The sequence below is a fragment of the Muntiacus reevesi genome, chromosome 10 (assembly GCF_963930625.1).
Source record: "Muntiacus reevesi chromosome 10, mMunRee1.1, whole genome shotgun sequence".
In the NCBI taxonomy this organism is placed as follows: Eukaryota; Metazoa; Chordata; class Mammalia; order Artiodactyla; family Cervidae; genus Muntiacus; species Muntiacus reevesi.
The window spans coordinates 26,673,166-26,687,389 of record NC_089258.1 but is presented as its reverse complement, the minus strand read 5'-3'; the positions used below and the strand labels follow the sequence as shown (position 1 = coordinate 26,687,389).

Genomic DNA, 14,224 nt, shown 5'->3' with positions numbered 1-14,224 from the left:
TAAGTAAGTATGAGCTCATGGATTAAGCATATTTTATGGGTTTCAATAAATTGAAATTTTATTATTAAAGCTCAAATTGTCCCTTCACTGACCAGGGGGAATTTCTTCAGATTGGCTCTTGAAACTGATTAGCTTCCTTGCTAGTCAACATAAGATTCACCTTGTACTTTCTTCTGGAAGAAAGAATCCAAATCAAATTCAGGTTAGACCGCTTTATTTAGCAAGACCATAAGAGACCCAAAATGTCTGATTAGCTTTTTTTTGCTGACATTAGCACTCTTAATGACTTTCGTCTGATAACTAATTGAGAATTTCAAAATAGCAATAGTCAGTCTTTTCTTCTTTTATTATTTAAGGTGGAAAGGAAGTTGTAATTGGAATGTGACACCCAGAAGGAATTTCTTGGACAGATGACAAAGCTTTATTTCTTGACTTGGGTCATGGTTTCAAGGATATACCTAGCAATAACTCATCGGGTGATATACTTGGTTTTCTGAATTTTTACTTTATAATAAAATATTTTTGTAAGATGACAGAGGATGAGATGGTTGGATGGCATCACTGACTCAATGGACATGAGTTTGAGTAAACTCCAGATGGTCAGGGAGGCCTGGCATGCTACAGTCCATGGGGTCACAAACAGTTGGACACGACTGAGAAACTGAGTATTTTTTTAATGTAAATGATGGACATACTAGTTTTTATTGTGTCATAATTCTTTGTACTCTGCATATTTTATAAATATTCCTTTGTACCTACTCAATATTAATTGAAACTTTTAAATTAAAAAACACGTATTGTTTATAATCAAAGTTCTTCTTGGTTAACATCATGCTAATTTGAAATTGAGACCCTATCATTTATCAATATATCAAGCATCAATTTTCTCTTGTATTAAATGGGAATAATAAAAGATTTCAAGTTAACAACTAAATACTATACTATTAGTTAACTACATAAAAATGCATTTATTTTCCATTTCTAACATATCTCTTAGTTTCCGCCAAGAAAGTATATATCTATAGACAAGCAATTTTATTTCATTTAATGAACCACTAATCAAGATCTGTAACTTCCAGCCACTCGATTACAGAAATCCCACGTAACACAAGCAGTCCTTTCCTTTAGCAATGTACTTACTGAGCCTAGAACAGTAGTACTTGGCGCACAGTCAACAAAACAAAGTTCCTGCTCTGATAGGCTGCTATTCTAGTGGAGTGAGACAAACCATCATAAAAAGAAATAAACAGAGGACACACCAGACAGCAATAAATCTAGGAAGGAAAAAAAGAAGCATGATGAGATAGTCATGGGAGAGGAGGTATGTTTGTTAGAGAAGACCTCTCCAAAGAAAGGAAACATGAGCCTCCTGGGAACAGCACACCACGGAGAAAAGAGAGCAGGCACAAAGGCACTGAGACGGACAATGCCTCTGTGTTCCAGAGAACGGCAACGCCAACGTGACCAGAGCAGGCGGACAGGACCAGAGCAGAAAGCCGTTACCACAGAGCAGAAGCAAGAGTTTACGGTCTTACAGGGTACGCTAAGAATTGTGAATTTTCCTCTTAATAAGATAAGAAAATACTGATCATAGAAGTAACATAATATTTTTAAATAATCACTTTTTATCCACTATACTGAAAAGAGTTGGATACAACAGTGACTAAACAGCAGCAAAAATAAAGACAAGACTCAGGGGGATAATGAAAGAAGCAGCTAGACCACTTAGGAAGCTACTGCAACTGTCCAGGCAATAGTGGTAGGTAGTACATAGGAGTAGAAGTGAAAGTGATGAAAAGTGTCAGAGTCTGGATATCCTACTCTCATACAGCTTCAGCATCTAGACACATTAAAAAAAAATTCTCCAAAATGTTAATATCCTTTTAAAATATTGCTACAGGAATAAAAGTCCTTGAGAAAATGTTTTAAAACACATAGTAACTGGAAGGTTATACTTTAAGAAATAGTTAAGCAAACAAATGAGAGAAAGTGGTTGTTAAGTGTCAAGGCTCTACAGTCAGGCTTCCTGGTTTTGATCCTAGCTCAATCATGTACTAAATATGAAAAGAACAGTGAAGCATTTCTCTATGCCTCAGTTTTCTCATTTTTCAAATGGAAATAATAGGAGCTACTTCATTAGATCCTTATGATATGACAATGAATATAAAATTTAGCTGACATATGGTAACAGCTCAATACGTATTTGCTATCCAAACTTATTGTTCTACTCCAAACAGTTTCTATGGCTACGGGTTCCCACTATTTTTCCCATTGCTACTACTATTTATAACATCCTCTTTTATAACTGGTTACATATTTAAATGGAGAAGGAAATGGCAACCCACTCCGGTATTCTTGCCTGGAAAATCCCATGGACAGAGTCTGAGCCTAGTGGGCTACAGTCCATGGGGTCACAAAGAGTCAGTCACGACTTAGCAACTGAGCACATATTTAAAATGATCACAATGGGGACTTCCCTGGTGGTCCAGTGGTTAACAATCTGCCTTGCAATACAGGGGAAGTAGTTCTATCCCTGGTCAGGGAACTAAGATCCCACAAGCTGTGGAGTAAGTGAAGCCCCTGTGTCAAAACTACAGAAGACCAACTGCCACAACTAGAGAATCCATGTGCCACAACAAAAAGCTCCATAAGATGCAATGAAGATCTCTCATGCTGCAACTAAGATCCAACTCAGCCAAATAAATAAAGTTTTTAAAAATTAAAAAAAAAAGTCACAATAAAAATTAACTTCAAATGTTCCTAATGTTACATATTTCATTGATTTGATTTTTAATCAAAAGTTTCCGCTTTAGGTTTAACAAAGCTCTCTGATTGGTATTATACTTTGTTTTTAACTTAGAGGATCTCTCCTCTTAAAGATAACTGAAGTAGAATTTGCAAGAATCCAAAGCAATTCCTATTAACACTTTTTTTCCTTCACTTCAAAACAAAAGTAATGTTAAATTTCATAAGACTCAGAAAAATCAAACAGAGTATGACAAGAACAATTACCAGAAATATCATAATCACTTGGACTTTTTGTGTAGTTGGTCACACTCTTGATTATTAAGTTGTATAACTATAAGCACAGGTTAGGTTCACAAGATCAACTGTTGGGGGTCAAGTATTTGATGTCCTTTCATATTTGAAATGTTTCCACTAAAGACACAACCTCTTGAGAAACCTGTATGCAGGTCAGGAAGCACCAGTTAGAACTTGACATGGAACAAACAGACTGGCTCCAAATTGGGAAAGGAGTATGTCAAGGCTGTATATTGTCACCCCGCTTATTTAACTTACATGCAGAGTACATCATGAGAAACGCTGGGCTGGAGGAAGCACAAGCTGGAATCAAGATTGCTGGGAGAATGATCAGTAACCTCAGATATGCAGATGACACCACCCTTATGGCAGAAAGTGAAGAAGAACTAAAGAACCTCTTGATGAAAGTGAAAGAGGAGAGTGAAAAAGTTGGCTTAAAGCTCAACATTCAGAAAACTAAGATGATAGCATCCAGTCCCATCACTTCATGGCAGATAGATGGGAAAACAGTGGAAACAGTGGCTGACTTTATTTTGGGGGGCTACAAAATCACTGCAGCCATGAAATTAAAAGACACTCCTTGGAAGGAAAATTATGACCAATCTAGACAGCATATTAAAAAACAGAGACATGACTTTGTCAACAAAGGTCTGTCTAGTCAAGGCTATGGTTTTTCAAGTAGTCATGTATGGATGTGAGAGTTGGACTATAAAGAAAGCTGAGCGCCGAAGAATTGATGCTTTTGAACTATGGTGTTGGAGAAGACTCTTGAGAGTCCCTAGGACTGCAAGGAGATCCAATCAGTCCACCCTAAAGGAGATCAGTCCTGGGTGTTCACTGGAAGGACTGATGTTGAAGCTGAAACTCCAATATTTTGGCCACCTGATGTGAAGAGCTGACTCATTTGCAAAGACCCTGATGTTGGGAAAGATTGAGGGCAGGAGGAGAAGGGAACGACAGAGGATGAGATGGCTGGATGGCATCACCGACTCAATGGACATGAGTTTGGGTGAACGCTGGCAGTTGGTGATGGACAGGGAGGCCTGGCATGCTGAGGTTCATGGGGTCGCAAGAGTCGGACATAACTGAGCAACTGAAATGAACTGAAAGATACGTAAGAAAATGGTAACAATGCCTACCTCTGAGAGAGAACAGGGGTGATGGGTGAGAAAGAGATATACTTTGCATTTAAAACCTTGGGCACTATTTGGGTGCCTTCCCTTGCAAATGTTTTAACTTCTAAGAACATAAAATATTTTTTAAAGAACAAAATACCATTTACTAACAATTTACAGAACAATTTTTTAAATAGTTCACCACAATGGCAGCTTACCAGATTGAAGATGCCAGTAATATATTAGTGCTGTTTGCAAGAAACCTAAGTGGAGGCTCTGCAAGCAGTACACAGGATAAAATTCCTCCACCAAAGCAGTGGAGCATAGCAGTAAACCAGCTTGACAGAGGGTTCTTCCATGCCAGCTCTGCTGCTCCTGAAATGATAAAGTAAATGTCTGAGATACTGTGCACTAAACAAGTCCTGAGGTACCAGTGGCACTAAAGAAACGTACTTAATTTCATAATTTTCTAGAATTTACTATTACTCATAAGTATGACAATCATGATCATCATAAACTGTATCTCTTGTTCTTTAAATCAGCACTGGAAACATTTTGTTAAGACATGGGTAACCTGGGACACCTTTAAAATACTCTCTTTAGGACCTTACTGGACTTCCTTGGTGGCTCAGACAGTAAAGCAACTGCCTACAATGCGGGAGACCTGGGTTCAATCCCTGGGTCAGAAAGATCTCCTGGAGAAGGAAATGGCAACCCACTCCAGTATTCTTGTCTGGAGAATCCTATGGACGGAGGAGCCTGGTAGGCTATAGTCCATGGGGTTGCAAAGAGTCGGACACGACTTAGCAACTTCACTTCACTTCAGGATCTTATTGCCAGTTTCCAAGTAGTACATTATATAGACAATCTCCCCATCTACTGTCTTCTTTCATTTCCAACCCTACTGTAAGTATGTCAGTTAATATATCAAAGTAATATATTAAGAAAAATTTATAATCTTAAGTACTTTAGAAAATAAAGCTGAAAAACTAAAGTTTCAATATGACAGACTTGAAACAGAATGATAAAATAAACTCAGAGGTAAAGGCTGATGAGAAATAGGTATTAACATCATCAAATGTCTCCTAATAGATTATTTATTAATTACAGAGAGAAACAGTAACTTTAGACTGGGCAAATTTTGCAGACATCACTATAAACAAACAATATCAGGTGGTCTCTGATATTATGCACTAAGGACACATCACTGCTACTATACCAAAACTGTACAACCTCAACTAGTTTAATTATACAAACTCAAACTGAGGGTTATTTTTTAAAAAACTAACAACAAACACTTGGTCTATATTTTAACAACATAAAGGTTAAAGAACACACACAAAAAAAGTCTGATGAAATGTTTCAGATTAAATGACATTAAAGAGACAACTAAATGCAATGCATTTCCCTAGACCATATTTCAGAATGAGAAAGAATATTTATAAAAGAACTTTATGGACAACAAATTGATAAAATTTAAACATGGATTGTGGCTTTAATAATAGCATTGTATCACTGTTAAAATTCCTGATTTTGATAACTGTAATGTGACTCTTAAAATCAACACACTTAAGTAGTCAGAAGTAACTGGGCAAAATGCCTCCAATTTACACTAAAGTGGTTCTGCAAAAATACAGAGATAAAAACATTCAGAGAAATGGTATGGTACAAACTTTTACTCATAAGATGAATAAGTTCTTGGATCTAATGTACAGCATAATGACTATAGTTAATAATACTACATAATACTATATTATATCCTTGAAATTTGCTGAGAGTAGATTTTAAGTGTTGTCACCACACACACACACAAAAGGTAACTATGTGACATGATAAATGTGTTAATTAACTTCATTGTGGTAATCACTTCACAATGTACTATGTATATCAAATCACCACATTGTACACTTTAAGTATACATAATTTTGTTAATTACAGGTCAATAAAGCTGGGGAAAAAACTAAATAAGTGGGGCAAAATGTCAGTTGGTGATTCTGGGTAAAGTACATGGGAGTTCCTTGACCTAGTCCAGCAACTTTCTATAAGTGAAATTATTACAGGAAACAGTACAGAAAAATTTTTTTAACCTGGACAGAAAAATAAAAGCAAATTATAAAAATGAAAGTAGAAACTAAATAGATGCTAGAGATAGGCAATCAATAAAGTCAACCCAAAGCTTTTCTTGGAAAAGACCAATAAAACAGAATATTGTTCAGTAAGTCTGAAAAATGGGTGTGGAGAGGGGAAGGAATGAAAATAATGTATAATATTAGAAGCAAAAAATTGAAATATTTGAGTTTTTTTATTATAAGAAAACATGTAATAAAGGTGAACATATAGTTGAAATGGAAATTGAAATGGACAATTTCCCTAAAAAACTGTATATTGCAAAATCCCCTTAAGGATAGATAGAAACTTGAACACACAAATAACTAAGAAAAAAAATTACAGGGTAGTCCAAGATCTATCCAAGAAAGGTGTGAGACCCAGATAAACTAATGGACAAATACCAAATAATTTCTTATTACTCATTTTTATATTATATAACCATTATAGAGTTTAGAAAAACTTATTCTGTGAAACAACATAACACCAACATAAAAAACTGTAAAGAAAGATAAGGAAGAGAGAGAGAATGACAGAGGAAGGAGGATGGGAGACAGGAAAAAGGGAGGAGGGACAGGCAGGAGGGAAGAAAAAAAAGAGGAAAAAGACACTGTAAGTCACACTCTAATTTTAACTTATATAGTACACAAATATATCCATAACAAATTGAAATCAGTAGTTTTTCAAAAGGATCACAAATCATAACCAGGTAGATTTTTCTCCAAAGAATTTAAGGAAGGTTCAACACAAATTCATTAAAATCATTCACTATACTAACAAATTAATACGATCACTCCTTTAGACAGTAAAAAAAATCACTTGATAAAAATTTTAACTTTTTTTTTTAAATCTAGTAATCTAAGAACAGGAAATAAAAAGCCATGAAGAAAAAGATTTATAAGTTTGACACCATCAAAATTTAAAACTTCTGAACTTCCCTGGTGGTCCAAGGGTTAAGACTCCACCTGCCAATGGTTCAATCCCTGGTCCACAAAGATCCCACATGTCACAGGGCAACTAAGCCCATCTGCCACAACTACTGAGCCGATGAGACCTAGAGCCCATGCTCTGCAAAAAGCAAAGCCACTTCAATGAGAAGCTCGTGCACCACACCTAGAGAACAGCCCCCACTCACTGCAACTACAGAAAATCCACACCCATCAAGGAAGAGCCAGCACAGTCATAAATAAATAAAGACAACTTGTTAAAAGAATTTTTCTAACCTCTATATAACAAAAGACTAGGATAAAATATTTTTTAACCAATAACGCAAATTCCAGAGTCCCCATAAAGACTGAGACAGAACTGTGCGTGTCTCCTGTGGAGGTTCGGGTCAGCAGTGGATGGCCGCAGGGGCAGGGGCTCTGGGTGCAGCAGACTTGGGTATGGCATAAGCCCTCTTGGAGGAGGTCGCCATTAACCCACCACAGAGCCGTGAGAACTTACACAGGACTGGGAAACAAACTCTTGGGGGGCACAAACAGAACCTCGTGTGCACCAGGACCCAGGAGAAAGGACCAGTGGCCCCACAAGAGACTGACCGAGACTTTCCTGGGAGTGTCCAGGAGTCTCCGGCGGAGGCATGGGTCGGTGGTGGCCTGCTGAGGGCACAGAGTGTAGCAGTGCATGGGACCTTTTGAAGGAGGTCACCATTATCTTCATTGCCCCCACCAGAGTTTGGCCCCAGGTAAACAACAGAGAGGGAACACAGCGCCACCCATCAACAGAACATGGCCCCGCCCATCAGAACAAGACCCATTTTCCCCCTCAGTCAGTCTCTCCCATCAGGAAGCTTCCGTAAGCCTCTTACCCTTCTCCATCAGAGGGCTGGCAGACTGAAAACCACAATCACAGGAAACTAACCAAACTGATCACATGGACCACAGGCTTGTCTAACTCAATGAACCTATGAGCCATGCCATGAAGAGCCACGCAAGACGGACGGGTTGTGGTGGAGAGTTCTGACAAAATGTGGTCCATTGGAGAAGGGAATGGCAAACCACTTTGGTATTCTTGACTTGAGAACCCCATGAACAGTATGAAAAGGCAAAAAGATACGACACTGAGAGATAAACTCCCCAGGTAGGTAGATGCCCAATTGCTACTGGAATATCAGTGGAGAAATAACTCCAGAAAAAAAGAGATGGAGCCAAAGCTGAACTCCAGCATCTTATTGTCTATAGTTTTTAGTTTTGACTAGTTATTGTTCAGTCGCTAAGTCATGTCCGACTCTTTTTGACCCCATGGACTGCAGCACACCAGGCCTCCCTGTCCATCACCAACTCCTGGACTTAACTCAAACTCATGTCCATGAGTCAGTGACGCCATCCAACCATCTCATCCTCCATCATCCCCTTCTCCTCCCACCTTCAATCTTTCCCAGCATCAGGGTCTTTTCAAATGAGTCGATTCTTCTCATCAGGTGGGCAAACTATTAGAGCTTCAGCTTCAGCATCAGTTCTTCCAATGAATATTCAGGACGATTTCCTTTAGGAAATCTCCAACACCACAGTTCAAAAGCATCAATTCTTCGGTGCTCAGCTTTCCTTATAGTCCAACTCTCACATCCATACATGACTACTGGAAAACCCACAGCTTTGACTGGACAAACCTTTGTTGGCAAAGTAATGTCTCTGCCCTTTAATATGCTGCCTAGGTTAGTCACAACTCTTCTTCCAAGAAGTGTCTTTTTATTTCATGGCTGCAGTCACCATCTGCAGTGACTTTGGAGCACCCCAAAATAAAGTCTCTCACTGTTTCCACTGTTTCCCCATCTACTGACTATGAGTGAGTACATTTTAACAACTCAGAATGGGGACCTAGCAGATAGTAAGCAACAAGTATTAGCTATCACTATTATAGAAGTGTGTGTGCTAAGTCTCTTCAGTCATGTCTGACTCTTGGTGACTTCATGGACCACAGTCTGCCAGACTCCTCTGTCCAAGGGATTCTCCAGGCAAGAATACAGGAGTGGGTTGCCATATCCTACTGTAAGGGATCCTCCCAACCCAGGGATTGAACCCAAGTCTCTTACAACTCCTGCACTGGCAGGCAGGTTCTTTACTACTAGCATCACCTGGGAAGAGAGATATTATGGAAGTAAACAGAAATAAAAAGAAAATTACCCTTTCCTCTCTACTTCTACCTTTTAATCACACTCATTTTCTATAGGGTGACAACTTCCAGTCTTTTTTCCTATGCTTATTCACACACATACACTCCTTCTCCCCCTCAAGACCTTCTTCTCCCTCAACCTTGCCTTGTGTGTGTCTCCCTCTCTCAGATATACCCAGACTAGCTCTGCAGACACATTCTGGAAATGGGAGCTCTTAACTGAATGAGAGCTATTAATACAATAGATCCATCACTGCACAGTTACTATGAAGGCACATTCCAAAATAATTACTTTTGGTAAATACACTATTAGGGAATATGTCTCTATCCCCATTACAATCATCCATTTGACACTAACAATTTGGCTTAGACCAGGGGTCTCCAACCTTTGGGATCTAATTAATGTCTGAGATCTGAGGTGGAGCTAAATAAGAAATAATAGAAAAAAGTGCACAATAAATGCAATTTGCTTGAATCAACTGGAAACCATTCCCCTGCACCCCAATCCATGGAAAAATTGTCTTCAATGAAACCAGTCCCTGGTGCCAAAATGGTTGGGGACCACTGGAGACAAATTCAAAGAGATCCAAAACGTCTTCCTTTGACTATTAAAACAATCCAAATCAAGTTAACTAAATTTGATGCTTTCACATAAATTATTCACTCATGTAATATGCATTTCCAGTTTAGTCTGTCAAAATAACTTTCCTTTTCCCTCAACATACCAGTATTTTATCCTTTCCTCCTGAGACATATCATTTTCTAGATTTGTTCACAAGTGTTAATTCCATTATAAGACTGTTACCCCTTGAGACACTTATGAAACTTTGTATAAAGTAGATGGTCTATAAATGTTTACTGTACTACAGAAAAATACATATGCAATATTTCAAGAATATATGACAATTTTACTACCATTAATGTTCCTTAGTTTTATCATAAGTCACAAAGAGAGATAGCTGTAATTACGTACCAGTTCTGTGACTTTTTGTAGGACTTTTAACCTGTCTTTGTTTAAACTTCAACTTTCATAAAGTGAAAATAATACATAACTTATAAGAATTTAAAATGAGAGAATATACATAAAAATACATATATACTACCCAGTACATGTCAGACACCATGTTGGTTTACTTGCTGAATGGACTGATTACTGACAACAGGCCAGGAAAATGCAACTCTTGGGCTGCTTCTGACTCAATTCTCTCGAGCCCAGGATATAATTCTTTTGAGTTCTGACTGCAAGGCTGGGATGAGAGTGACACATCATGGCACTGAAAAGGTACTTGTAACCCCAACAGTCTTAAATCAATGAAACTAAGGTTTTATTAGACCAAAAAGGAAAAGAAAAAATAGTTGAAGGCAGGGTCTTTCTCATACCAGTCTTTTATGCCTAATTTTCAAAATTATGTCAGCCAGAAAAATTTCTCTAACTCAAGCAGGTTTTTCTTTAAATCTTTCTTCAGTACACATCTTGTGGTAATACATTTTTCACCATGAGACAATCTTACAAGAAAGTAGTTGGGTATTATGTTCCTTTGTACGTATTATACCGGCACCAGAGTTAGTTTAATGTGAACTTAAACCATGAAAATACAAGGACTTCCCTGGTGGTCCAGGGGCTAACCCTGGGCTTCCACTGCAGGGGTGCAGGTTTGCTCAATGGTCAGGGGATCCTGCAGGCCACATGACACGGCCAGAATAAAAATACAATGCTTTCAAAACTTAGCTTAAAGAAAAGAAAAAGAAAATACAGGAAAAAAGAAAAAAGAAACAGCTGTATATCTTTAGGGCATATAAACAATTTTCAGAAAAAAAAATGTTAATATATTGCTAATTTCTCCTCAGTTTTAAACAAAGGTGTATTCCTCTGGCTAAGAAATAAGCTATGTTAATTTAGACACATTATTTTTAACATACTGACATTTAAAAGAGAAAAAAAAATCATCTGTCCTACCTTAAGATATTTGTGACACATTATCAATAGAATTATTTCCCCCAAACTCTTAGCAAAATTTGTCACACCGAAACCTGAATCTAAATCAAAGTATAAGACATTGAAACATACAACCACCAGGGGACTTTAACATCAAAAGAGTTTGATTATGAAATGAAACCTGAGAAATAAAGTCACATTCTATGCTGTTAAATTCACTTAAAATCACACCCAGAAAATAATCCCATTCTCTGGCCAAATGAATTATTAGACTATAGTTAAAATAGTTTCATTAACTTAGTGTACCACACACATGATTTCTTCATTTTCATATTCTCAGTCTAGTTTTACTCCAGTAAAACACTCAGTCTAATGTATCTCTAAGAGTTAGTTGCACTGTAGCTATTTTCAAACAGCATTAAGCTTGCTGGTGCTTGATGTGACTTCCAGAAAGAAGCAGGGGAACGTTCTAGCCATCTTAAAGCCTTATCACCAGATGTTAAGTATTTTTAAATTGCATATTAAACTGTCCTAGTCTTTCCCATTTATAGATTTAACTCTTTAAAAAAAAAAAAAAGAAAAAGTAACAATATATCTTATATGCCTCAAGTACATTTTTTCATCGAAATTATTTGAAAATAATCATGTAGGCAACAGAGGTTTACAGATTATCTATGACACAATTCAAGGAGTTTCAGATCAAATCATAGTGGGCCAAGTAAAACCACAGATTCAGCCTGTCCCCCAGTTCCCCACTGTATAACCAGAACAGACATACTTAGCAACTGGCACACTCCCCATATTGATTCTCTGATCCACAGAATAAGAACCATTATGGTAGGAATGACCAAGCAGAGGGCTTCGCAGGTGGTTCAGTGGTAAAGGATCCACTACCCTGATAGTTCAGTTGGTAAAAAATCCACCTGCAATGCAGGAGACCCCAGTTCGATTCCTGGGTCAGAAAGATCCCCAGGAGAAGGGAAAGGTTATCCACTCCAGTATTCTTGGGCTTCCCTTGTGGCTCATCTGATAAAGAATCTGCCTGTGGAGAAGGAAATGGCAACCCACTCCAGTATTTTTGCCTGGAAAATCCCATGCACAGAGGAGCCTGGTGGGCTACAGTCCATGGGGTTGCAGAGTCAGACACAACTGAACACACACACACACACACCACGCTCCCACCCCCGTCTACTTTTATTCCTGATCAGACTCTTAGCCTCTGCAGGGACTACTTTTGGAACCTCATCCTCAGGGTCCTCAGGTCTGCCTTGGAGGTGTTGCTGGTGCCGCTTGGGAACCCGGAAGCCGCTGCTTCGCTGCGCTCTCCTGGCAGGGCACAGGGAAGCAGCAGGTGGCCATGCACTCGGTTTGCTCCTGGACTGGCTCCCATGTGATCACTACGTCTTCTCCATGTCACCTTCAGGGTGGAAGCCTCCCCAGCCCTTCCTCTAAGCTGAGGTTCACCTCTCTGAAAGAGGAGCTTGGGTATTGCTGAGCTATGTTGATCTCTGCAAAAGCAAAATGCATTTTCTCCTGAGGTCTGTGGTAGTCAGCTCCCCAATGAAGCTTAATAAAGGAATTAGTTCCAACTGAAAAAAAAAAGAATCTGCCTGCAATGTGGGAGACCTGGGTTCGATCCCTGGGTTGGGAAGATCCCCTGGAGAACGGAAAGGTTACCTACTCCAGTATTCTGGCCTGGAGAATTCCATGGACTGTATGGTCCATGGGGTCCCAAAGAGTTGGACATGACTAAGTGACTTTCAAGTATATATAAGTATACACCAATGCAGGAGACATAAGTTCGATCCCTGGGGAAGATCCCTTGGAGGAGGAAATTACAACCCACTCCAGTACTCTTGCCTGGAAAATCCCATGGACAGAGAGGAGCCTGGCGGGCTACAGTCCACAGAGTTGCAAAGACTAGGACACAATTGAGCAACTGAGCACAATCAAGCAGAAGCCACTAGAGTTTCTTCTCCTTCTCACCAAGATGTTTTTAAAAAGCAGTATTACAGAGATGAGTGCCATGATCAAAAAACATGAAAGATGATGATAGCTATCACATTCCATTTAACAACTTGCCTGTTTATGTGTAAAGCAGATGGGTCTTGAAAAATAACTGAATTATAAATAAATGCAGACAGGTAGTAACTCCAACTGCAGCTGGTATTCAAATACAGTATTTTTACTGGAACAAATTAGTATTAATCCCTGTAACCTGGTAAAGAAATGCTTTTTTCTCCATATTAATTTGCAAAGAATCCCAAAAGCACTTTGCTTTTACCTGGCAGGTCTAACAGTACACTATCACACTCTTGCCTCAGATCTCTGTCAACGCTCCTGCTCTCCAAAAAAGTCCACAGAGACTTTGATCTTACTGAGAGTCCACAGAATGTCACAACTGCCCGCTACACTGAAGGCATTATGCTGACTGGATCTACAAACAAGAAGTAGCTAGCACTTTAGCTATTTTAACACAACATAATGAAAACCAGCAAGCATGTAAGTTAAACCTTACCCTTAAGTTTCTGCACCAGTCAGAGTCCAATCAGGAAACAGAAAATTTAGTTTTATTAACAAAGAGAACTTAATATAAAGAAGTGGGCATAAAATCATAAGACCTGAAAAGGTAAAAAGTAAATATCATGGTACCATAGAGGTATAACTACAGAAAGCTATTACCACTCCTGGGGGAACACAGGATAGGCTCAACTTATTAAAACTTAGAAGCTTAAGACAAAGAGCTCTTTAGAGTCAAAACTGAGATTCCCAAGGAGGACACACTGCTCAGCTGGTGTTCTGGTCCAGCTCACTCACTGCATAAGCAATAGAGTTTTAAGTTCTCATCCCAAGCTACCTCGATAGTGGTAGAGTTTGAACTAAACAGTGGTCTTCTGACTTCTGATTTTAT

General features: G+C 38.6%; 1 protein-coding gene across 3 annotated transcripts in view; it reads right to left on the bottom strand.

Moving 5' to 3' along the window:
- Positions 1-14,224, bottom strand: part of FKTN (fukutin) — a 184,537-nt gene that overhangs the window by 39,562 nt on the left and 130,751 nt on the right. For all 3 annotated transcript variants that reach the window (XM_065947477.1, XM_065947478.1, XM_065947482.1), the window contains one exon: positions 4,376-4,532. In XM_065947477.1, coding sequence (XP_065803549.1) covers positions 4,376-4,532 — 157 coding nt within the window. The remainder of the gene's footprint in view (positions 1-4,375; positions 4,533-14,224) is intronic.